This window comes from Pollachius pollachius, assembly GCF_949987615.1.
Source record: "Pollachius pollachius genome assembly, chromosome: 1".
In the NCBI taxonomy this organism is placed as follows: Eukaryota; Metazoa; Chordata; class Actinopteri; order Gadiformes; family Gadidae; genus Pollachius; species Pollachius pollachius.
The window spans coordinates 31,731,021-31,756,531 of record NC_136934.1 but is presented as its reverse complement, the minus strand read 5'-3'; the positions used below and the strand labels follow the sequence as shown (position 1 = coordinate 31,756,531).

The 25,511-nt window shown below is 44.2% G+C and overlaps 3 protein-coding genes across 9 annotated transcripts; 2 read left to right on the top strand and 1 right to left on the bottom strand.

Moving 5' to 3' along the window:
• The first annotated feature begins 397 nt into the window (after window positions 1-397).
• Window positions 398-4,768, top strand: foxj2 (forkhead box J2). The gene is made up of 10 exons (XM_079743653.1): window positions 398-625; window positions 895-1,236; window positions 1,506-1,580; window positions 1,707-1,787; window positions 1,890-2,045; window positions 2,147-2,633; window positions 2,825-2,956; window positions 3,086-3,187; window positions 3,346-3,690; window positions 4,040-4,768. The coding sequence occupies exons 2-10, from the start codon at window positions 919-921 to the stop codon at window positions 4,138-4,140; spliced, it is 1,797 nt and encodes a 598-aa protein (XP_079599779.1). The 5' UTR covers window positions 398-625; window positions 895-918; the 3' UTR covers window positions 4,141-4,768.
• Window positions 4,769-5,466: 698 nt separating this feature from the next.
• On the top strand, window positions 5,467-7,796 carry isoc2 (isochorismatase domain containing 2). Its single transcript, XM_079742868.1, has 7 exons — window positions 5,467-5,502; window positions 5,669-5,741; window positions 5,959-6,083; window positions 6,380-6,592; window positions 6,850-6,920; window positions 7,007-7,124; window positions 7,255-7,796. Coding segments are annotated over exons 2-7 (594 nt in total). The 5' UTR covers window positions 5,467-5,502; window positions 5,669-5,740; the 3' UTR covers window positions 7,321-7,796.
• A 142-nt stretch (window positions 7,797-7,938) lies between these two features.
• On the bottom strand, window positions 7,939-21,733 carry epn1a (epsin 1a). Of its 7 annotated transcripts, XM_079742814.1 has the most exons (14): window positions 21,585-21,675; window positions 21,114-21,206; window positions 19,552-19,696; window positions 19,178-19,279; window positions 18,603-18,761; window positions 18,174-18,302; window positions 16,527-16,647; window positions 15,959-16,116; window positions 15,094-15,165; window positions 13,929-14,012; window positions 12,345-12,657; window positions 11,498-11,662; window positions 10,584-10,826; window positions 7,939-9,485 (listed from the first exon to the last, which is right to left on the bottom strand). In XM_079742814.1, the coding sequence occupies exons 4-14, from the start codon at window positions 19,244-19,246 to the stop codon at window positions 9,010-9,012; spliced, it is 1,989 nt and encodes a 662-aa protein (XP_079598940.1). In that variant the 5' UTR covers window positions 19,247-19,279; window positions 19,552-19,696; window positions 21,114-21,206; window positions 21,585-21,675; the 3' UTR covers window positions 7,939-9,009. The 7 variants fall into 7 exon arrangements, with proteins under 7 accessions (XP_079598940.1, XP_079598938.1, XP_079598941.1 ...); XM_079742812.1 differs by lacking the exons at window positions 21,114-21,206; window positions 21,585-21,675 and adding an exon at window positions 21,691-21,733; XM_079742815.1 differs by lacking the exons at window positions 21,114-21,206; window positions 21,585-21,675 and adding an exon at window positions 21,691-21,733 and having other exon boundaries at window positions 11,498-11,659.
• Window positions 21,734-25,511: the final 3,778 nt, after the last annotated feature.

Genomic DNA, 25,511 nt, shown 5'->3' with positions numbered 1-25,511 from the left:
ACATGTCACAAGGTTTATTGTCTGCACCCATTAACCAGGTTACATTCTTGTATTTCTCATTGGATAAGGTCATTCACGTACTCAGATTCCCATTCTAATATCTAATACAACAATCCTGCAAAACCTTGTCAAACCAAGTTTGAATGAGTCAATCTTTTTTGTTTCTGTTGAAACCAGAACGGAAGGAAGAATGAAGAAGGAGCTAGTTCTTCTTTTTCTGCTGTTCCAAGCGTTCTACTGCTCCACCAAAAACGTTCATCTCAAGTTCTGAGAGGCGTGGCCAGGAACTCAGAGGCAGGGCCCACAGTCTGATGTCACCCAGAGGGAGGAGAGTGTGACGTGATTCTGGGACAGACTGAAAAAAAGGGAGGGGTTGAAAGAGGGAGGGAGAGAAAAAGGAAGCTGCCTGCGATAACTTTTTTGGTTTCTTGAAAGTAAAACAAACTTTTGAAAAGCGAAAGCATGATAAGAGGCCAGGCACAGATCGACTGCCTGGCAACGGGAGAGATTTGAGAAGTTTAGAAGAGGGATTTAACAGCTGTCACTGGATTCGTGCAGATCTGATGACATCAACATCAAATATTATCACTGTTTGAGGCCTTGGGCCTTGTGTAATAACAAAGAGGTAAGAGTCAAGCTTTCTCACAACAAATGCTGCATAGCGTTTGTACATATATCGACTAGGGCTACTCCTTGTCTTGTTAATGTACCATTTTCAAGTACAGTGCAAATCCTCTTCGGGTGTCAACTTACTGTCTTGTAAACGACACCAACTGGAATAAGAATGGCTGATCGTATTGGATGACATGGGAGAGGGGATCCTTCCCGCTCCATTTCATGCTCAAAACAAAGTAAACAGACTTGTTGAGACAGACCTTATCTGACCTCCTATAGGACAAAACAGAACAAACAACCATCATGACGACAGATCTGGACTCCAGTCTGACCAGCATAGACTGGCTGCCCCAGCTGGGATACAGCAGCCTGCGATCCGGCCGGGACAGAGGAGCGGAGAGGGACAAGAAGAGAGAGCGAGGGAGGGAGAGAGGAGACCTGCTGCCCCCCGTGCCCTCCCCATCACCCTGTAACTCCAAGGGGAAGCCCCCCCACAGCTACGCCACTCTAATTGCCATGGCGATCGCATCTGCCCTTGAGAAGAAGTTGAGTTTGAATGACATCTACACCTGGATCAGTGACACGTTCCCCTACTACAACCGAGCAGGCCGGGGCTGGAAAGTAAGGATTCAACATTTGAATGAATTGTGTGTTTTCAATACATTACCTTGTGATTATTGTATAATAATCTTTGGATAGGTTTAACCCATTTGTGCCGGCTGCTGCGCGGCGCAACATTGTATCTACTAGATACAATGTTGCGCCGCGCAGGAGCCGGCACAAATGGGTTAAAACAGTTCTCTTCTTGTGCTGAACACACAGCTTGACTAAGCTCTGATTTGATGGGGAATGCTAGGAATCCTATGATTAATGTTATTTATCCCCAACAGAACTCCATTCGGCATAATCTGTCTCTTAATAAATGCTTCAGGAAAGTTCCCAGACCACAGAGTGATCCTGGCAAGGTGAAGATTTATTTGTAATACTTTTGTGTCTCTGGCTTTAACATTTAAGTGGTCAAAATTATGAAGCAGGGAATACTATGTTTACCCGTATTTACTTTCCTGTAATTATTCATCCGGTTTTCCTAGGGTTCCTATTGGACGATGGATGGACCCTCAGAGGTCCAAGCAAGGGTACCCAAACGTCCATATCCAGAAGAGAATGAAAAGGTAAGGGAGCATGTTTGTCTTTAAGAGCCAAAGTCCAGCCTTTTCATTTGCTTATACATTGCCTTCCTCTTATTTCTATTAACTCTCTCCATCTCCCTCCAGGTCCTGCATGAACCTGTGACGCAGGCAGACAAAACCACCTCACCCACAGAGCTGTTGGTCTCCAGATCAGACCAGCTTCCTCTCAAAGAGGAACCCTTGGGTGCATTGCACCACACGCCGACCCACCAAGCATCTCTCTCCCCTCCCCCATGCAAGGTCAATTTACCCTGAAGCAAACCAGGGGGCAGGTGTTTTTACGTGCACTAGCGGCTCAACAAAAAGCTCCTTCTATAAATCCTCCTTTCTTTTCCTTGCAGAGATCCTATACGCCTTGCTCAGTCACCATCCCCACGGTCCACAACGCCTCCGTCTCATGCACAGCCACGTCCTACTCCTCCTCCCCCTTGTCCACGCTCTCTCCCTACCCTCATCCCAACTCCGCTGGCCCCTGTCTCCCCGTCGCCACGTCGCCAGCCTTGTCCCTCTCGGGGGCCAACGCGTGCGGGTCTCCCCCCGCGTGTACGTACTCCCACGCCGTTTCCACGCTCTCCTCACACGCTACCCAGGCGAACCCATCTCTGTTCACCTTCTCCGTCCCCACCCTGGCCACTTCATCGGCCCCCCATTATCAGTCCGTCCCCCACATCTCTGTCAGCGTGCCCCCCCCCTCCTCCGCTGCGTCTCACCAGCCCCCCGGCACCGATCCCCTTCTGCGCTTCACCTTCGACGACCTGAGCTTCCCGGACCTCTGCACCTCTTTCAAGTCTCTGGCGAAAAGCATGCAGGGAAGAAGGGCCTCCCACTGTAAGTGACCTCTATTCAACTCACAGTGAATACAGATGCATGCCATTTGAGAAAGTTAGGTGTCAGGAGCATTTTGCTCAAGGACGGACTACAAGTAAATGGCAGAAACTGGGTGTTTCAGTGTACTGAATTCTAAGGGGTTATGTTATGTGTCGCTTTGTGATGATCTTTAATCTTTAATTGTCTCCCAGCGGAAGCAAATAACTTTCTGGTACCAAACCATGACATAACCCCGCTGCACACCCCCACCCTCCTGCCAATATCCCCCCATCCTGGACCCATGGTCCCACTGCCACACGACACAGAGCGTCCTGCTCCACATGGTCAGTGCCATCCCTCACGCTGATCCATCAATTTATATGATATTTAAATTTGAACTTGATCAGCACCGGTAACAGTCTCCAAGTAATATAAACATCACTGTCCTGTTTCTCTTCTTGCTTTGTCTGCAGTGCTGCCAGCTGATTGGTTCAGCAACCCGGGGTCTCTTAAAGAGAGCTTCCGCATCGCCAGCGGTCTAGACTGGGCTAACATCGACCTCACCAGTCACCCAGGTCCGTGTTCATGTCATGTTTCTTATTTTTTTTAACTGAGTATCTATTCCTACATTTGTTGTAAGTAAAGTGCTGGTTACTGATTGAAAACTAGATTGAATGTGTCCTAAAGTTATCACACGCATTGGTCAGTTGATAAACATGTTGTTTGCCATCAGACCTGCTGGAAAGCATGCGCCAAGCCGAGCTATGTGATTGGGCACTGGACCCGGGGCTCTTCACCTCGCTATGTGATTCGCTGAACCGCTTCTTCACTCAGAAGGGAATGATTGGCTCCTCTTCTGGAAATAACTCCCCATTGGCCCTCGGCGTCCACCCTTCCATACAAGGGCCACACTTCAGTATGAATCCCCCTCCTACCCTGGCTAGCCTCACCCAGCCATCGCCCCTTCAGTACCCACCCCTGGCTCTTCCCTTCAACGGGGCCCAGCTGCCCAGAAGAACCCTGCACCACCAGGGACAGGGTCTCCAGAGGCCTCAGTTCACCCAGCCTGTTAGCACTGGTAAGTCATGGAGAAAGTCATACGTGCAAATCCACAAGCAGCCACCTATACCCAAGTACAGATATTATTGGTATGGATATAGATGGGCTTGTGGGCTGTGGATACTCAAGATCTAAAGATTCTGTAACTAGTTTCAGTTTCAGGACCAAAACATTTTTGTCAGTAAAACAGGAAATGATTTTATATGTGGCTCACATAAAAAAGAAAAAACAGCTGACACAAAAGATAGGCAAGTTAGGTTGTTGTAATAAAAACAAATTTTATTTCAATGTGATACGTCTACGTTTTTCTGTGTATAATGTGCATTGCTCATCATGTAATCCTTTGCTCTGTCTTACCCCTGCCTCAGCTGGCATCCAACCTCAACCTAGACAACGTCCACCCTTAAAGCATCTCCATAGCAACAGTGAGGAGATCCAGGATGACTTCGACTGGGACTCCCTGGTGTGATCATCTCCGTCTGTGAACGCTTACCACTGGAAAGATCAAGATCCTGGAAAGCAAGCAGATAGACACCGACTGTTACCCCATATGTCATGCAGAAGCTGCCTCTCTAATGTTGTAATGTTTTACAGTAACTCCATCATGTATGACTGAAGGCTTTTTGTTTGAGGATACCACAAAAAATGCTGGGATGTTTGGGTGTCCGGTTCACTTATAGGCTTTTCTGCCAGAATTTTGGTAATTACAGTAACTCTATCATGTATGACTGAAGGCTTTTTGTTTGAGGATACCACAAAAAATGCTGGGATGTTTGGGTGTCCAGTTCACTTATAGGCTTTTCTGCCAGAATTTTGGCAGGACAGAATCTGATTTCTTGTGCAGTTTCTATGTCGTGGAGGGAGGTTCATAAAGGCTTTTTCAGGCAACCATGAGGTGAGTATTTGTTATTGTGTACAAATAAATAAATAAATACTTAAATACTGAGAATTTCTGTCTTTTACCTGATAAAAGATCCAAAGGAAATGATACAAAATAAGCCACACTATCTTTGTTGTTCTTTTCATTTGACTTCATGTTTAGCATTTGACTTTTGAAATGTGAATGTTCACAGCTAACACATCACAAGAATTTCACCTTACCCAAATAATTTGTATTTTTGTTGAATAAAGTTAAATTGATTAATAAACTTAAAGAAAGAGCATATGTTGTAATTTAAAAAATGCTTTCATTTTGTGTGAGTAATCTGAAGCTTATCACCCCTTTCGGGCAGAGACAGTCTGCATGACATTAAGAAACAAAAATGCCTCTGATTTATATTATTTATTTGGTTTCATAATATTGGCCAAATGTGTGACAACACATAAAACCATCATACAAATATCAAATATATATATGCTTTTTAATACATTAACACCAAACAGATGTGGCCTTTGCGTGCTTCATCAATTAAAAATGGCATAAACATAATAAATAGTTTAGGACCCATTAAATAAATGAAATAAAAATATAGTTTTTATATAAAACTTGAATTGTGGTCCAATCATTAATAATTTTAATGGCGTTTTAGTTTTTGCACTGAGAGACGGTCACTAGATGTTATAAGAAAGGGTATAATCAGGGAACAGGTATTGAAACGAACACCAAGCTTATCGTTTCATCTTAACCTCTTTTATTCTTTGATGATCAAGATATTCCCTTAATTTTATATTATAAACTTGTTCTTACATTCGATCCATGTGTTGTTTTCTGTTTCAGTCGGACGAACCAGCGACAGTATTATACCCGAGTGTTCAGGTACACTTCATCCTATTGGCTAAACACTAACATGGGGGCGGGGTTCACTGTAAGGAAGTTGGGCAACGGGGACAGGTAAGGGTAATAACACATATTCTGTCACCTTCAAAATGCATACCTATTTACGTCTTCACATTTAGAGACTAGTTGATTTCGACCAACAATGCCACTGAAATTATATTTCCATACAAACGTAATTTTTGCAACCAGGATGAAAGATACTAGTCTATTCCTAATGTAGACATCGTGAACTCTCGGGGATAAACATTAACCCACTGCAAGTTGAACTCTCCACAGATCAGGACACAACACCAGTAAGTGCTGCACCTCTCTCTAAATCGCTGTGAGAATGTATTGGTATTGCATTTTCAAAATTCCAGATCTGTGTTCTTTGACTCCAGTGTTCTTTAACAAATCATAACAGTGACAGCTGTTTTCATTATAGATATCGAAAGACTACTAAAGTTCAAGTTATGATCTTCTTCAGTAAACATTGCAATAAGATGTTTATATAATGTGTTATAATATCAGTGTCAGGCATTGGAAGGCTTTCTACCAACGGCTCGGTGCTGTTGCTGTGTGACATGCAGGAAAAATTCAGGCCCAATATCTTCCAGTTCACCAACATAGTCAGCAATGCTGCACGATTGCTCCAGGTAGGACACACACACACACACACACACACACACACACACACACACACACACACACACACACACACACACACACACACACACACACACACACACACAATGCCTCTACCAAACATAAAATGGTAGGATGTACTTATTTGTTGACATTATTCATTCCAAATGAGAATATGCTGTTAAATAAAGCTTAATTAATTAATGTCTTCATGCAGACGTGTGTTCTATTACAAAATGTATTTATATCACAATTATATTGACATTTAAATGCAGTGTCTGATTGAACCTTTCCCTCCCATCACTAGGCCGGTCGTATCCTGGGAATCCCCCCCATTGTCACGGAGCAGTACCCCAAGGGCTTGGGCCCCACGGTGCCAGAGCTCGGTGCAGAAGGGCTCACAGCACATGCCAAGACCAAGTTCACCATGATTACAGAGGAGGTTGAGAAGGAGATGCTCGCTCTGGGGAACCCCAAGCAGGCTATCCTCTGTGGGATCGAGACCCAGGCGTGTATTGCGGTGAGAACCAGGGCTATAGTACAAATGAGCATAAACAACATAGTCTAGTGTGATTGTCCTGTGAACCATTCAAGCTGATAGGATGACCTCAATGTTTACAATAAAGTTAGCAATTTTAAAAAGTTTTCCCATACCATAAGGTGTCCAATTCAAAGCATTTGACCATTTGATGTTAGCCTTACATATTCATCTCCTCACCCTCTAAATAAATAGGTTGTAATCATATTTTAACGTTAATTTTAATTCTTCTATCCCAGTGCACAACATTTGACCTTCTAGAGAAGGGAATAGAGGTCCACATCGTGGCAGATGCCGTCTCCTCCAGAAGGTACCTGTATTCTCCTCGGTTATGTTCATGCGTTAGCAGACTGCGGCTCCAACTCACTGTGCCTCATGCCTGCGCTCTCCCTGCAGCCAGACGGACCGTCTGTTCGCCCTCTCTCGTCTGAGGCAGAGTGGGGCTTTCCTCACCACCACAGAGGCCGTCCTGCTGCAGCTGGTCCAAGATGCCAAACACCCTAAATTTAGGGAGGTCCGTCTCTTTAATGGCTGTTATTTTTTAAACGGAAACCCGCACCAACTTTTATATTCATTAACTATGCAAGGAAAGCATACGCAAGATTCCTGCTTATGTGTTGATCTATATTTTTGTTTACTGACAGATACAAAAGCTGATGGCCCAACCGTCTCCCGATACTGCCCTGCTTGCGTTCTTCAGCTCCCTGTAGATAAACCAACCAGTCATCAAACACTGTTTATAACCAAAGCAATAAAATGCTATTTGAACCTATCCTTTATTTGTTTGAACTCAACATTAATATCTAAAGCTAGGAAATAGCAAAAAATTAAGAACCGGTCTTCTTGGTTGAATATTCAAGGTAGTTATGAAAGAGTGTACCATAAAGAGCATAGCTCTAAGCTGAAGAGCTTAATAATATCACTTTGTGTTTTTTTAAACAACAAACTTTTCATTAACAGTCCTACATGACACATGGCCCCAACACCAGACAAGCCAAACAAACATCCTTTGTTTTTCTTTTTATTTGATAAATTTCTTTTGATCTTTTTTTTTTATTTTACTTTTCAAATGTGAATGTTCACAGTCAACACCACACATAGTTAAATCTTACCCGATAAAAGATTTTCTTTTCACTGATATAAAATAAATTCAAACTAAATTAAAAGAACAGCATGGAGCATGTCACCAAGTCCCAGTTGTTTTTCTTCTTTCATTTGTTGAAGTAATTGTCTTTTTTAAGCAAGCATCTGCAACTTCCCCTCAGGAACGAGGGATGAGATGAAGGACAGCCCTGCTTTGGGGACCCTGTCCACCAAGGACCCCATGATGAAAATGTGACCACAAATAAACAAGCTTCTGATTAATGCAAAGAAAGATTGAAATAATATTGGCGAAATGTGTGACCCATATTTTACCAAAATTTGAAGTCCCAACATTAAATAGCGATCGATAGAAGTGATTTCTTTTTTTTCAAGCAAAACTATTAACATTCAGGATCTGGCTTATTGGGTCACAAATATAATCTAGAAAAGATGATGACATAATGACACACTGACAGTAAAACAGATTCTTTCGTTGTTGCGTATTTCCATACTCGTAAGCGTTCATATTTTTTCATTCACACATTGATGCAAACATTCAATACACATTCAGTCTCTCCCATCAGATCATAAATGATCATCCATTAAATCTCTACAACAATTATGAAAAAAGCTTCATTACGGCATTGAGCTCGATTTTTCAAGGTGTTTGTCTTCCCTAAAGTGGGGGAAATAAATTAAAATGTAAGATTAAATTAAAATGTGAAAACGTTTGTATTGTGAAATGCTAAAAATCTTCCCAGTCCAAGTCCCAGTCAGGAGTTTGTTATAAAATCATCCTTCTTGCACGCTTTTCATTTCAGAGGAAAAAGAGGGACTGATGGGTCGGACAAAAGTACGTTTCTGTTCTGTTTTCTAGTGGCCATGCTCCCGCTCTATCAGTGCAGTATTAGTATACAATAGTGAAGACACTACTCATCGTAGACCCACCTGGTCTCAGACCGGACCGGAAACACCACAACAATACATGGACTAAAACAGGATTATAACAAAATAAATAGATGTCTATTTCCCACCCATGAAAACCCACTGCGAAATTAACAGACCAGATAAGAACATATTCCATCAGTAGAAATTGTAAAGCGCTCTATGGAAAACAAATGACCATAATTTGTTATTTGATTCTTTTCTTTAAATATAGAGATGTACACCAATTTCTGTTTTGGACACAAACTGTTCTGTGTTGAAGGAGGACCAACGGTGTGTGTGTGTGTGTTGGGGGGAGAGGAGATGGGGAGAGAGAGGGAGACGGTGGGGGGAGGTGAAGCCTGATGAGGGGGAGCTGTGGTGAAACTTTCTCAAAGAAGAAAAGGGTTGGTGCTGGCTCCTGTCGTGCCTCCCCCTCCTCCCATCGATCCCCCCGCCCCCATCATTCCCCCTGCTCCGCCGGGACCCCCCAAAATCAGTTGAGGAGGCGCCCCTCCTCCAGAACCCATGAAAAGGGAGGGGCCTGTGGCCCCCATGGGCGAGAGAGCGCCGTAGGGCATGCCCATGGGGTTGGGCTGCATTATGCCCAGGCCCATTCCCGGAGACCCCATGCCTACGCCGATGGAGCCCATGGAGCCCATGGAGCCCATTGACCCCATGCCCCCCATCCCTAGCATGGGGTTGGGGGGCACAGGGCTCGAGCGCAGGCCGCTCAGGCCCAGCGACGACGGCTGTGGTGAGATGGAGGCGCCGAACGGGTTGGAGGAGGAGGGAGGTGCTGGCGACACGCCCCTGCTTGAGATGGTGCTCCCGGGGGTGACTGCCATGCCGGGGGCGGGAGACGAGCCTGGGAGATGGAGACAGGGACAGGTTCTGCGTGGGATCGTAGTGTTCATTTAAGGTAAGGTTTGTTTTACAATTCAAAATGATGGACTGAGTAACATTGCAATGTGAGTTCTTATTGATCCAGTATAAACGATTGGTCCAAAGCCTTGAATGCTGGATAGCTCTGTGACCTCAGGATAGAATTCACTGGAGCTCAGGGAAGAGTATAAAAGGCCTTTTCTTCTTCATGTTTAGAGATGGTTCAAAACCTGAACCATCTCTAAGTCAGAAATCAGAAATCTGGTCCCTGGGTTACTTTAATTTAAGAAACAATTAACGAATAAGTGTGATTGCTGTACAACACCTTGACCTTGTTTATACAAGTGTTTTGAATTTGTTCAAAACCGCAGATGTTTTACCTGTTAAACAGGTTGGAACTGTTGTTTGAGAGATTTTGATAACCGCTTTCAAACATTCTTAAGAGGTGGTTTGCTCTATATTGAATCTAGACCGAAGATAGAGATATGTTGTCATTAAAACTGATCTCTCAAGGAAGCGTGGCCAGGTCACGTGCCTAACCCATTGGTCACCACAAACAATATAATGCTTTCGGGGTGCAATAAAATATTTGTAAACACTACCCTTACCGTAATTGAGTGAATAGCCATGATTCACAACATCAACAAAAGCTATCTCTACTCAGTCGTCATTCCCCTGCCCACTCTCAGAGATTGTGCATCCCATGTATATTGTACCAACATGCAATGAGTGTGTGAGTAGGCATACTAAGCAGGCTCATTCTTGAACTGCCCCAACAAGTCAACAGGCTGAGAGTCGTGTAAGCAGATTTGTTTTTTTATGTTTTGTAGAATTGACATATTTAGATACTCTCTTGGAAACAGGGCCGTTTGGTTATTAAGGTAGACTGTGGGTCATCATCACACTTAAATCTGACTTTATTGATTGACATTAAATAGCACTTGGTGTCGCACCCCTTTTTGTGGAGGATCGCTACCAAATAATGACTCCTATATGCCCTGCCTGAAACCGCTTTACCCAGCTCACCAAGTGCTGTGAGAGAAAGAAGAGGCGGCAATGCGGGGGCGGAGCCTAAACTGACCTGTACTCTGGAGGAAAGGGTTGTGCGCTGAAGAGGAGGAGATGGAGGGGGGCGGAGGCTGCTTGGCCCTGGGTTTAGATGACACCAGCGCGTCGAGGTCCACCAGCGACGCGTTGGGACCCAGGAACGACTCGGGGGTCTTGCGGACCGGCAGCGTGGTCCCGAGGGAGGACAGGTCGAAGGGCACCGGCGAGCCCATGCTGTCGCCCCCCGTGGCCGAGGAGCCCCGTCTCTCGGGGTCGCCTGGGAGGGACGCAGGCAGATGGGGTCGTATCGGTGTGGGGGGGAGGAGAGACGAGGGGGCACAGCGCAATGCACTCATACATTTCTAGATCAACCACTATCACACACACACAAGGGAGGATGAGATGTAGCATGCAAATTAATGAATAATAATGTATATAAATGGGTTATGAATTTACTTTGCCCAGCGAGTACCGATATATATTGATCTCTATATATATATATATATATATATATTTAGTATACGCTACACGTGAACCTCCTAAGATGGCGCAATTTGATTGGTTCGCTATCTCGGGATATTGGGCAATATCCCATGATTGAGATCTCAAACTCGGGATATTGTTTTCATAGCGTAACGGTCGTCTCATCACGCTAATAAAAACAAATAAAACGCTAATAAAAACAAATAAATCCTGCCACAAAGTTTTATCTTGTTTATTTTTGGAGTGTTCACGAGCAGTTCATACTTAAACAATTATTCACCTCAGGCGACCTTCGGTCTCGGGGTATCTATTCCCCACTATTCACTTCGTCTCCGGCGAATAATTGTTTGTGTATATATATATATATATATATATATATAAATATATATATATATAGTACCTATCGCGCTATATTCGTAGCGCGACCTGCGCACTACGACTCCAGGGAGCCGTGGACGTATGTACCTGTGCCGTTAGGGTGTTTGGCGGTGCCACTCCACAGGTCAGAATTGATAAGGTCAGAGGCCGGGAGGGCCCCGTCCCCCGCCCAGGGGTCTATCGGCCCCCCTGATGAGGAATTGCTGGGGGCCACTGGGGAGCCCCAGGGATCGGCACTTGGGGGGGTCACTGCTACAGCGGGTAGGGAGACGGAAGGAGAGGGAGGGGAGGGGAGGGGAGGGGGGGGGGTTAACAGAACTAAAATAACAGAACAAGAACCGTCCAAAGTACACAGGGAAGCAGCATGCATAGCTGGGAGTATAAACAGCGGTGGTCTCCCCAAGACCTCTGGAACACCACCCGTCCCCCGTCGCCACGGGGGTTGGACGGGGTGGTGAAGCAGCTTCACGAGGCGTCTTCACCACCCCCGTCCAACCCCCGTGCACCAGGCGGGGAACAGGGTGGTGGGCGCTGAGGAGAACAGGCTAGCTCATATCAAATCAAAAGGGCATGGCGGGAGAGAGATGTCTCACGGCCACAGTGAGTCCTGAGTAGAGACAAGAGGATAAGATGTGGTTTAGACACTGGGGGGAGGAGGGGTGGGGACTGGATTCAGCATGCTGGCTTTCCAAATGAAAAGCACCACAGTGGATGATGAATAGAACCATGGTCACCATGGAAACACACATGACGGACGGAGACGAGCAGTGGTCTCTATGTTAGCTAGCGGTACAACGACAGCGGAACAGGGCACATGGACCGCTTTTTTTGCTTTTGTCGTTTTCCTCCATAGACCAGGACGTCGGAGGGCTTCCTTGGGTCATCCCTGTATGGATCCCCCCCCGGCCAGGACGCGGGAGCAGGAGCCACTCACCTGCGGTGGGCCCCCAGGGATCCACGTTGTTGGCCCTGTGGTTGGTGGTCTCACCCCATGGGTCCGGAGGAGGCGGGGCTGCCGTGGGGGGGCTGGCGCCGCCCCAGGGGTCTGCACTCTGGGGAGAGGCGGGGGAGGCGCCGCCCCAGGGGTCGGCGGGCGCCGCGCCCCCCCACGGCCCGGAGGCCGAGGGGAGGGGGGCTGTGTGTGGAGGGGAGGGGCCCGCGGAGCCCACGGGGGCGGCGGCGGCGGCGGCAGAGGCCCCGGCGGCGGCTCCCCAGGGGTCGACAGCACCCAGCTCCATGAGGGCGCCCTGGACAGGACAGTGTGGGGGGGGTTACAACACACCGCTATGCTGAGAGACGGTTCAACACACACAACACACGCTGACTGCAGGGGAAGAGGAGGAGAGGAGAGTTAGTTCAAATACATACAAGTAATGAGGAGGAGAGGACAACTGTTTACACTACTGTAGCATCGTAGAATACTATTATCTATTATCTTTTAGCATATTTGCGTAGGATTGTAACAACAGATAAAGATTCAATATTAATGTTAGAATGTGTTCGAGGGGAGTGAATTAGAGTTTACAATATGCATAGAGGTTTAAGGAAAAGGAAGAAATGTCATACCTTACAATGCCAGATACACGGTGTGGATTCTTGAATTTAGCATTTGAAGTCATAAGCAGTGCGATATGTATTCTAAAGAATCCCCTCTAGTTAGTATGATAAAAAAAATATAATTCTTCCATACAAAAAGGCCACGCATAATGCCTGCAGTGGATGACCTCATCACATATGGAAAACAAGGAAACATTCGGCATTTCCTTATCTAATGAGGTCATCCCCTCATCATATAAAAAACCTTTTCAGATCAACTACACTTACGGCCAAACACTGAGGTCAGAGAACTCTAACATGCATGCCCTTTCAGATGGCGGAGCGTTCAGACAATAAAACTCAAAAGGGTTCACCTTTGGTCGAGCATATTCAAAGCCAGCCAAAAGAATGCTTTGAATATTCTCAGAGGGAACTGAATATTTTATTTCCTGGAGGCTCACTGCCAAACTGAAATTGATTTTCTAACCAAACACACATGGAGGCGACCTTCAAATGACGCAGTCTGGCGGCTGAGGGCAGAAGTCAGAGTTGAAGTGTGAAAATACTGGCTAAACTGACTCCTTCCATAAACCAATCTGCCTGCTATCCTCCCACTGCCACGGCTCCGCCCCGTTTCTGACTCCTCCCACGTCTCATCCTCATGCTTCCAGCTTTCCAGTTTGATGTGACTGCAGCGTAAAAAATAATAATATCTGATTGCAAAACGCTTGATTTGTTGTCATTGGCCTAACGCAGACACCCGCCATCTCCTCACCGAGTCGCCATGGAAGCAAACCACCAGGAGGCACAGACAGCCCTCACTGAGGTGCGGCTGAGTGTGCCTCCCCACACGCGCCAACGCACACACACAGGTGAGACACAGCTAGAGCAGGTAAAGCCAGGAGAGCGAGAGAGGAAAAGAGCAGCACTTGCTCAAGAGTGTGTGCCCACTGTAGCGAAAACAGGCACATTCAACACACACCTCCTCTGGCTTTGGCTTCTCCCTCTTGCTCTCCTCGATGGCCATCTGCAGTCTCAGGTCGTCACCTCTGCGCAGTCGTTCCTCCTGCCAACCACGCACACACACACACACACAGCTGGGAGGTCAGCGGCCCGCTGGCGCCTTCGTAAAGAGGTCACACCGAGGCGGACGCAGGGGGCAGCTTTACCCTTCCCTACGGACTAACGTGTGACCCCAGGGAGGGCGGAAACTGAAAAAGAAACTGAGGTTTCAGAAAGGAAAAGGAATCAAATTAAAAGTGAAAAATGAAAGAAAGCACTCATGTCATCCACCGCTCATTCATACGTCCCGAAGCACCAAGCCGGTCAAAATGTTCCCCAACCCGTGTACAAAAAGGTGCGGCCAGATTTTGCTTGTGTTGGTGTTGTTGCCGTGGAGAGAAAGGACAGGTTGTTTTTTCATCAGGGACTCCGAGAGCTGTTTGTATGAGCTAAAAAATAAATAACTCCAAAGTCTGAATTAGTCAACAGGCGAACTAATTCTGAGCTATACAAACCATCCAAAGAGGATAGCCTAGATCTGATAGGCTTGTTGGACCTTGATGAGGTTTAAACTTTCTTCAGCGTAGATTTACTTTATATAAAAACATCGGTCTGATAATAGAAAAATACACAACATGTCTATCCCCCCCAAAGAAACCGAGAAGTCCCACAGAGTTAATACATGTGAAGGCAAGGAGGAGTGAGTTTGAATTCTTCATTTAAGCCATGCATTCTGGATAAACGGAAACGGGAGAGGGCAAAGCACTTGGTCACTGCTGGGTTAATTTAGTCCAGTAAGTCATGCCATGCACAATTACGCTACAAAATCACATAATTTCCTGTCCTTAGCTTGAAGGGTTAATGTTACATAGTGCAGCTTTTAATACATATCAATATTTAGCAGGAAAGCTGCTATATTCGCCAAAATAAGACTTTATTATATTGTTATAGAGATATATTGTTTTCAATATAGGCGATGAATGGCCAAATCAAACCTTTTCATCCTTTAACAAGGGAATTAGAGAAGTTTGTTTCTTTGATTGATCAATAAGAGTCAAATTGAAAGAAAGATTGCGTACTAACGGACAGAAAGATAGGTCATAGTTAGTTGACCGGTCAGGTGACCAAGTCCTATAACCCCTGACCTTTTGTAGCATGTCCTTGCTGAGTGTGAGTGCATAGCGGAGCTCTGCGTCCTCCAGAGGGGCCGTGCTAGTCTGGGGGAGGTCAGGGGTCAAATGGTGAGAGCAAAGCCGAGTGGGCAACGGCGTAAATAATCCGTCATCGCTTTCTCCGCGTACACACACGTGCTGGAATCCGAACTAAGAAAAAAAAACTATTAAAAAAAGGTAACTTGTTGGCAGGTTTAGTACCGTCTTGGTTTAGCATTGCACTACGCGTCATTGCCACATACTAGCAATAGGAAACCATGAGCGCTGGAGGCCCCTAGGGTATATACAGTTCATACCCACCTGCCACGGCAGTCCACTGCTCTGGTGGGACAGCTCATAGGGGCAATATGTACCCATCAAAAGTTAACCACGGAAATCGAGACACCAGGATAAGTGTGTCCTACACAGACGGCCGCTCAAACCGCATCACTCAATGGAGGCGAGTAATAGTCCTTTCACCGGACCCCAAAAGCATGTAAGGTCAGTTGGTAAACCGTTCAGTCAGTGCTAAAGTAGGATGCCTCCCTCGAGGGGCTGCCTCCATTGGTTTTGCAGAACCTGATGGATCACTAACGCCTGCCAGGAAGATGCTGACAGACCCTCTAGCTCAAACATTCTCTCAGCTTGTGTTGCTCTTTTGCAAACGATTTGAGTGGCAAATTGCACTTGTTACTTTGCAAGAGATTGTGCTTTGTTAAACTGGCATGATCAGTGGCTGCTGGGTATGAAAATGATATTATGCTCCTCATGGCACATGGTTGCCTATTGCTGTCAGAATTCATAGCCAAGTACAGGTATGACCGCCTCTAGCGCCCTCTGATAGGCTGCTGTATGTTACCTGCTCCGCCTCTTCTTTACTCATGGCCAATGCCAGCTGGAGCTGCAGGTCCTCCTCCCCTGAGCTCTGCGGCCAGGCTTGCTCGGGGTCGGCCCCCCCAGAGTGGGAGCCCAACGAGAGACTGCCCCCCAGGCCTGGCGCTGAGGGAGCAGAGGAGGCTGAGAGAAATGAATACACCACACTGCTAAGGTCAGAGACGAGCGTCTATCCGAAAAGTAAGTTCAATGCTAACTCCACGTCACGGCTGCTCCGAGATGCCCTTTGCTATGATTTAAGAATGCACTTTGTTGAGACGCAATATCTTATGACGGTTAAATAAACACATAAATCGACTATCTTACTATCCATCTGGGTACTGTACTATTCTCTCACTGTATCCATTCCTTTAAAACTTGGTTGCGTTGCACTTAGAAGTCTGTGCAGTAGCTCCATCTGTCCGCCGTGATTGTGCTCAGCCTCACTAGGGATAAAAGCAACTGCTAAATGACCCCAGAACATGCCAATGTACTGGGCTTGTGCTGCACAGCATGTTGCAGAGGTCCATGTCTATGGTGATGGTCGGCCTCACCACTGGAGGTCTGTGCCATCTTCTCTTTGGTTTTGAGGGCGTGGATTCTCTCCTCTCGAAGCCGCTCCTCGTCCTTCAGCAGCGTCACCAGCTGCTTGGCCTTTTCTCGTACATTCACCCCCTGGGGACGATAGGACAGAGATTCAAAATGAGATGACCAGGAACAACAGTGCACGTGAGAAGCATAACGTTACGCCTTAGCAGTCCGTTCCTATTTCATTGAATGGATTTATTGTAATTGTGTGTTGTAGTTGTGTATCAGAACCAGAAGATCAGAAGAAAAATATGTTATTACATGAACAACATTTAAACCATTGTAAAGCAAACAACGATTAACTATTTAAATGTCATGGCCAAAAAAATTGAATGGCCGATCAACTTGAAATTTGCCGATTGGAGGAGCCGATCACGTGACTCAACGATGATAGCGCACAAGACGCAGCTTCATTAGGTTCAGTCACTGAGACAATTAATGTTATCCTGCTTTAACATAATTCATGTCATAGCTGCTACAATGTGAAGCCAAGGCTTCAAGGCTTTTGAAAACCTAGAATTGATAAGCGCTATGTGCAGTAGCTGGACCCATGGACTGAGCTCCTGCGTGCAGCCGTAGACAGCCCTCAATTCATGGGCATGGATGTCACTGAATCTATGTGTTGTACCAATACAGTACTATTCAAATTTCATTGTGGCAAAGGTAGCCAGAGATTCTGTATGCATCATTTGCATACGTGTTATTTATGTTGTTTAACATTGGAATTGTGCTTTTAGCTCGATATATATATCCTAATGATATACTTTTCCAACTTGTTTCAATGTGTGCAAAACTCTCTAAATGAAAACCAATAAAAGATGAATGAAAACTATATGGTACCTTTGATCAACAGTTGCACTGTCTGGCTGGACAGTTTGACTGTCTGGTCTAACTGAAAGACATTTGCCCTACAAAAATGTCACCATTAAGGCGTTCGCTGACTTAAAATCATAACACACGAGACCTGCAGCCTTTTAAATGTACAATGCGTTTGCATATCTGGGTGACGGGTGTGACGGGTCTACAGCACTTCACACAAGACAAAAATAACAACTATAATCTCCCATGCATACACGGACGTTGGTGGTCGCAACAATTTCGTAACTTATACGTTTCAACTTTGTCAGAAAACAGTGTGGCTTCACTCTTCATTATTCCAAGCTAAACTCTGCAGTGCTCTGTGTTTACATGGCGTCATGTCAGATCTTAAAGGAACACAACGCATTTCCATCGGCTCAACAAATTAGCAATAACCGTCACTATCATGCAAACTACATATGTAATCTGAGCACAAAGATCTTCATACGAAAACTCAACATTAATATACATTTCACTATATGAAAAGATCTATTATAAGTATTGTCCCGTAAAAAACCTGATAGGTTCATCCCTATGTCAAAAGGTTTATCCTTTTTGCCATAGGTTGACCAATTTCCAGTCAATAAAAACATTATTGTTGGCCGGTTCCAATGTTTGCCCACGAGATCCGGAGGGCATTGTAAAAGGACCTTGAAAGGATTTCAAGCAACACGCTTTACAATGCCGGTTAGCGGCGCCTCACATCAGGAACGGCTGCGTAAGCCCTGTGTGTTTTGGAGGGTGTGAACGCATACCTGGTCTTTGCCATCTCGGTCTATGAACTGGAAGTCTTTAAGAGTCTGAACTGCGTAGATGTTCTCCCGGCACTGCTGGGCCACCCGCTCTGAACCTGTCTTGATCAGATACTCCATGAGAGTCATGGCCTACTCCGGGAAACACAAACAAAACATCAACCAGTTAGGTTACACAGTTACTTGCACTATGTTAGACAGTTATTGCAGTTTTTGATTCAGTCATAGACATGTCATTTCATCTAATATTTTCCTGCAATGGGGCCAGCAAAAGTTGACCAAACTAAAGAACAATTAGCATTGATTAATACATATATTTTTTATTATTATTTATTTATGGAGTATAAAGCTTCAGAAGAACAGCTACATAGTGCAGGATTAACATAAAAAATAACGACCGTTGGGAGGTCTCACACACAACTAAACACGCACCTTGTATACATGTCTCCAGTTCTTCCCGTGGTCGTTGAGCCTCTTCCACACCATGCTCATGATCTCAGAGAAAGCCACAACGTTGTAGGTGAGGTCGGCGATCTCCGACATGAGGGAACTGCTGGGGCCCCATGGGTCATTGGAGGTGGCCTCTCTAACCTGGGGAGCCACACACAGTAGTTATCATACTGGAGAGACCCAACACACACACACACACACACACACACACACACACACACACACACACACACACACACACACACACACAATGGGTGTTATGCTGCGCTGTTGAGGGATAGAAGCGGGGGTGCGGTGGAAGATATTGTAACCACCATCAACAAGGATGTCGGATAACAATCATCATCACTGCAGTAACATGAAATCTAAAGTCTAAGCGAGGTGGTTGGGTCTGAATAAGAACAACTACAGGATGTCAGATGTGCTGCAGAGATGCGTGACACACCGCAAAGTCATGCATGCGGTCTACATACAAGGGGCAGTTCCAGGTTAACAGCTAGAAATCAATACTGCGGTGAGCAAAGAGAAGGAAAGGCGGGCAAGTAGCTGGAAACAACCTTGATTTCAGCCTCTGAATAGTTGTGGACAATGTTCTTTACTTGTCGCCGTAGCGATGAAGTCGACATGGCAACCGTCTGGCTGTCAAGCTCTGCTGTAATCTAAAGGGCAGAATGTGAAGAAGGGGGTCATTAAACAGACAACACTGCTAAACACAGTACAACATTGCTATTAATCCATTGTACACATGAATAGTTCAAGTAGTATAATAGAGGTCAATAAAGTCAAAGGGCGGGGTATGTGGGAATTTAAACATGACAGAGCATGACCGCTACAATGATTGAGAGCGAAAGATAGAGGGGGGTCGACTGCTAGATAATATGCTCTGCTCTATGGGGTGTCTCTTCTTGGTGTCTGTGTGTGCCAAGCACACCTGTTACGCAAGAGCAATGCAAGGACGGCGCTCTCCTCTTGATGTCTTTGGGTTTATCGTCCTCCAGTGCAATTCGGTCACGGAGAGCTCTGTCTCAGCCTGTCTGTCTCTTCCCAGGGCGACATTTGGTTTCCAGAAATCACAGCTTTAAGGGGGACACAAGAAACAGATTCAGTGACATAGAGGAATGGTTGGATGCATTTCTCACACAGAAAAAGAGAAATGAGAAACTCAACCATTACATTGCAGCCATTAAGATAGTGGGAGTTAACAGGAACACATAATAAAAAATAGCGTAAGGCATACCCGGAACTGTTATTAAAAGAGGAAATGACCTAAAAGCCATGATTCAAAATAAGTATTAAATTTAGCATTTACCAGAAGCAAGTTTCACAATAGTTACACCCAAGAGACAGAGTTCTCACATAGTCAACATTGAATTGACAAGCCAATTACACTACTTAAAATACAGCTGACATCTAGCCAAACAGCCTAATAGTATCCAGGGTTTTAGAAGGAGACAATTTATTGCTGTGTTAACGAGCAATGTTGACCGATCACTTTTAATGACACTTCTTTAACAACGCATATCACTATACAAAATAATGAGCCCAGATCGTTAAGATTTTTGCTAGAACAGTTTGAGATTAGTAGATACAAAATATAATAATTGTCGTCTTCAATGTCCAAATATATATTTTTATTTCATTTTGTAAAGCTTGAAGACTAAAATTAATAAATAAACCTTTCACAATTTAAGTCGGTTGTTAAACATTACCCATTAGACTAATAACTGCCTAAACTGTATAAGCCAACATATGGTGATAAGCATTCCAAAAGTCAGTTTGAAAATCGAAAAGCACTGTTCCAAAGTTCAAACACACACACAAGCACATCTTTTGACTATTTGGGTAGTGATAAGAAGCATGTTTAGGCTTTAAGCATTCAGTACTTCGGACCAGTCATCCCAAAACAACCATTACATTGTACGTGTACAAACTAGGACACAATTCCCAAAACATTCCATACTATGATAGTTAGTACCCTCATTAAACAGATACATGTCTACATTTATCTTTCCGATATGTTAGATTGATAACACGTTTACAGCACTAGACTTTTAAGTATTTACATTGTGAAAAACCTTACATTGCAAACAATGCCAAAAGTGAATGAGTTTCCAAGGCAGATTCTCAATAATGTCTTGTATACCACCCCACTAAAGTACCTGCATGGTGTTGTTTTAGTGCGACAGGCAGCAGCATTCACGCTTATGATCATGAATGTAACAAATGTTTACATAACGTGTATACTTACAACCCAAATGGGATCGTTAAATGAGTTACCAATGAGTCCTAGCGCCATTCACTACAAACAGTAAGCATAAGCAATGCAACTTTAGACCCCCCCCCCCCCCCACCACCACCACCACCACCACCACACACACACACACAAACACTGTTCACGGTAGACATAGTCTCAATACAGGTGAGGTTGAGCCCCTCTATACTGAATAATATCCACATCAGCAGCTACAACTTCACACAGGGAGTTTAACCCACGTTAGCTTCGGTCAGGGACATGTTGACCAGGAAATCGTCCTCCAGCCCTGACACCTCAGTGCCAGGGTGTGGGTCAGGTGCAGTGTGTTGTCGCTGAGCCGGGGTAAGGTGTGGTGGAGGCAGGGAGCCAAGTTACGGGAGTTAGCTAATTATAAGTAACGTTATGAACTTCCACTCACAACGAACCCAGACCGATATTTAGGTCAAAGCCTATTAGCACAGGCACAAACCAGGATGGGGATGACGTGTCCGTCAGAATCATAATATATCTATCTATTTACACATGTATGTGTAGATGTAGATATATAACCATGCAGGGACCGATAGGATCAGCCCTCTTGGTGTGCCTACAGTCGGCTATCTGGGCTACCGAGGAGGCTAACATCTGACGTTAGCTAGCTAGCAACAGCTAATTCACAATTGACAACAGAATGAGATTCTTATGATGTAAAGTGTGAATCGGCGACGTACCCTATATCGGAAAATGCGACGGTTTCTACTTTCACTCTACAACCCACAGCGTCTCACAACTTCCAAAAAATACCATGATAAATGTCTATATCAAGTCAGTACTGACCCTGTTGTAGCTTGAGTGTACAAGGAGATGGCCGAGTTTCCGGTTCCGTAATCAATTACAGTGGAGACCGCACCCCCTCGCACACACTCATGCATAGGTGAGGGCTGCCTGTGGAAAGGGCTGCAGTCGTGCATACAGTGCAAGTTACCATCTGCATATTACGCTGCATCTACTCATGCATCAAAAATCTATTTTTTCCAACATTCAGCATCTAGTCCGATAAGTCAAGTAAATAGTAAATATTTGCAGAATGAATCTAACCAAACTATGGGTATACAAATTGATTCAAAATAAACAAATTGGATGAAGGAAAATTAGATAAAGCTTAATAATTAAATTATATGGCCAGGTTGTTCATTATTTTTGTTGAGTAGATGCAGCAATATTTTATTTTTATTTAGTTAATATTATTACTATTATTAATATTATTACTCATTCCACATTAGACTCATTCCACGTAAGATATGTAAGCACACATAAATAAACACATTGGCCTACAACATTGTCTACTATTTACTAATTACAGCAAACTCCTTAGCAGCCACAAGACACTTCTGTGTTATGGTCTCAGCATTGTTGTAGCATAAGTCCACCACAAAGAGGCAACCTTGAACTATTTTGTCCTCACTGAAAGCAAAAGGAGTGAAACAGATAGTCATACCTCCAGCAAACCACCAATGAAACATGTTGAGCCCCACCTTCAGAGAAATATAATAACAGCTGGCTTCTTGCATGTGGATCACATGCAAGAAAACCTTTCAAAAACTTTTTTCTTCCATCTCTCCCTCAAAGTCAGGACACATTGATGGGTATCTGAAGCAAACCACTATATGGGAACAGGTCCCAGATAACTAACAAGTTATATGGCAGTTAAATAATTGAACAGGTCTTATATGTTCATCTTGTTGTAAAATATGTTCAGTAAAATGTGTAATTATCGTGATTAGATCAACGGTTAATTGAGTCAGGAATGTGACACTATGCAATGAGTCCACTTACTGATACTATCATCGCAACTCTTTTAAGCATGTTGCAATGTCTGTGAAACCCAAACTTAAAACAATAATAGATTTTACGTAATAGATACACACGGTAATATGTTATGGTTGTTGATGGACGTTCCAAGAAGGCTATTACTCTTTATGTCATAGTCTATTCATTACCACAAAATGGTAAAGTACAATAATAGAAAAAATTAAATACACACATACATCACGTTCTTTCTTTCACAATTAGGCTAGTCACTTTCAGACAGGATTCCCATGCATACAATGCATACAGGTATCAGCCAACATATGCTTAACTGAAGCTCAATCAGAGCTTAAAATCCCTGCATGTCAGAGCCCTTTTTGTTTCAGGGAACATCACCTGCAAACGCGTTAATTATGTTAATGTATGCTTGATTATCTGATGACAACATGTCGGAATCGATATTGTGTTTGGGACATAATTATGAATCAACAACTCTTACTATTAAACCTAATGGGAAAACATAACTATACCTACATGCGATTGTGTCACACTTTAATAAGCCACAGAGGGGTATGTTATTGTGTGCAAACTATGTGTTTATCACAACTATGGCAGGCAGAAGAGTGCATGGTAATCTAGTAAGTGGGAGTGTTGAAAGTGGTGTTTGAGTTGTCCTGGGGGAGAGCGTGTTTCCACAGCAGGGCCCCTGAGCCCCCAGTGTGTACGTACCAACAGGGAACTTTAGAGCGGCCATATCCACCCCAGGATTACCAACGGTGGTGGTAACCGGAGTGTTGCCGGTCAGTTGTGATAGCAGCCAGTGTTGTTGTTACGTAACAGCCGCCAAGAGAGAGCCGCATGGCAGCAATAATAGTACTGTAGTATGTAGTATCATGGGAAATTGATCTGAGCAGATAGAAAGGAGAGGAGGGTGTCGAGGCTGAAAGAGATGGAGGGAAAAATACAAGGCAGCTGGCACTGAGGTCTGCTATATGCTTCACACAGCCCAGGGAGACTGTTCTATACGACAGGCATTCAGCTGTTAATTCAGTCCCTCATTAGTCCGAAGCCATCATGAATCTTAATGTTTCAGGAGATTGGCAAAACATTAAGATAGGATGGTTTATTTCGAAATGAGGAGAAGAGGATATAAAACATAATGAAAAATGTGAAAAAACATTTTTGTTGCATGAATGTATGTTTGTATGTATGTAAGTATTAATTTGGATGTTTATTTGGATGCAGTCTACATACCTACTGATTGGGTGAAGCATTCCACGCTGTGAAGAAGATCCACTGACTAAGATAGGCAGAGACGGGGGGGAGAAACACAGAGAGGGAGGGGGGATAGGGTGAGCTGGGAGGTGAAGGTGTGAGTGACATTAGAAAGCAGGGTACTTGTGTGGCAGCTGAGGAAGCGATAGGTAGGAGAGAGATGAGAGAGAAAGAGAGAGAGAGAGAGAGAGAGAGAGAGAGAGAGAGAGAGAGAGAGAGAGAGAGAGAGAGAGAGAGTTGGATGGCTTGAACCTACTGAAACTCTGATGCATCGACACCACACTGCAGAGGGAAGGAAAGAAAGCGTGCCACACACACACACACACACACACAGAAGAGAGAGTGAGGTGGGGGGGGGGGGGGTGAAATGCCTCACAGTTGGTACATGCATAGTTACTAGCAAAACCCTCAGGGGACACAGAGGATTTGGCAGCAGTGTAGGAAAGGAGTGGACAGTGGTGGGACAGGGACGTGACGCAGGCTTTTGTTGGGGAAGTACAAAGTCAGGCTCCAGGTCTCTGAGGAGGGTAGGGGTCTGTCTGTCCCCCATATAAAGCTGTCGTATGGACCCCGCAAAGAAGAGACTCACAAGCAGTGGCTCCGGTCCCTGATAGTAAAGCATCCTAACCAAGGATACATTCGTGACAGTTTTGAAACAGGTTGTGAATCACAGCACTTGCTGGATGTCAGTGTGTTTTTTTTCTGATTGCACCGTGAACCAAGACAAAGTGAATACAGTCGTACTGCAGAGTCGTCCACCTCTGAAAATGACAGTGAGTACAAACTATTTCAAGGATATTAAGTATTCCTGAAAAGTGAATCATTATGTCTGCATTACTTTTGCTATTTGATATTATTTTTATTTATTTAATATAATTTAATAAATATGAATTTAATATTATTATTATAACTGATTATTATTGCTCATAGCAAACTAAACAGATGGTTGATTAGGTTTATAATTGAAATACGTAAAGCAAATATGTGTTGCATGTGCTTATACAGCATGAAGAGAAATCAGGCTTCTTTGCTGTATAAAAAAAGACTGAGGTGCAGCAATGATTAATAAAAGATTCTATAGCCCTTCAACGTATATTTTTCGGATGACAATGTACCACCTCCAGTGGTACATCCAGTGGTGCACGATCAATAATTGATTAACAATCAATTATTTATCACAAATATTAATAATGCCATTGAATAAGTATACATGCTTCATTGGCATGATTGACTGATTTTATTTAAGTAATAAAAAGACAATTATGCAGCACAATGATAAGTCTAAAAGTTGATTGAACAATCAAGAGTCATCTCATTATGTTATACCACTTGTGTTGTATTTCATTCTTATCTTACTTTTTGAAATGCACTTAATATTGCACTTGAGTCTAAGCTATTGTCTTATTGCACTTCTGATTATATTTTGTAGTTACTCCCATATTGATATTTGCTTTGATTGTTCACAGCCTCACATATAAATTGCTTGGATGAAAGTGTCATAATTGCATAATTAAATTACATAATTGTAATTTCCGTGTTAATTTGTTAATCAGCTGCCTTCCAGTATATTTTTT

Bases quoted from the DNA above. Each gene is read 5' to 3' on its own strand.
- isoc2 (XM_079742868.1), top strand. The intron at 6,593-6,849 runs GTGAGAACCAGG...CTTCTATCCCAG, and splicing joins AGACCCAGGCGTGTATTGCG to TGCACAACATTTGACCTTCT. The intron at 6,921-7,006 runs GTACCTGTATTC...CTCTCCCTGCAG, and splicing joins GATGCCGTCTCCTCCAGAAG to CCAGACGGACCGTCTGTTCG.
- epn1a (XM_079742812.1), bottom strand. From the start codon at position 19,246: ATGTCGACTTCATCGCTACGGCGACAAGTAAAGAACATTGTCCACAAC. The intron at 14,013-15,093 runs GTCAGGGGTTAT...CGTGGTTGGCAG, and splicing joins GCAAGGACATGCTACAAAAG to GAGGAACGACTGCGCAGAGG. The intron at 10,827-11,497 runs GTACATACGTCC...CGTCCCTCCCAG, and splicing joins CAAACACCCTAACGGCACAG to GCGACCCCGAGAGACGGGGC.
- foxj2 (XM_079743653.1), top strand. From the start codon at position 919: ATGACGACAGATCTGGACTCCAGTCTGACCAGCATAGACTGGCTGCCC. The intron at 1,237-1,505 runs GTAAGGATTCAA...TATCCCCAACAG, and splicing joins GAGCAGGCCGGGGCTGGAAA to AACTCCATTCGGCATAATCT. The intron at 1,581-1,706 runs GTGAAGATTTAT...CGGTTTTCCTAG, and splicing joins CACAGAGTGATCCTGGCAAG to GGTTCCTATTGGACGATGGA.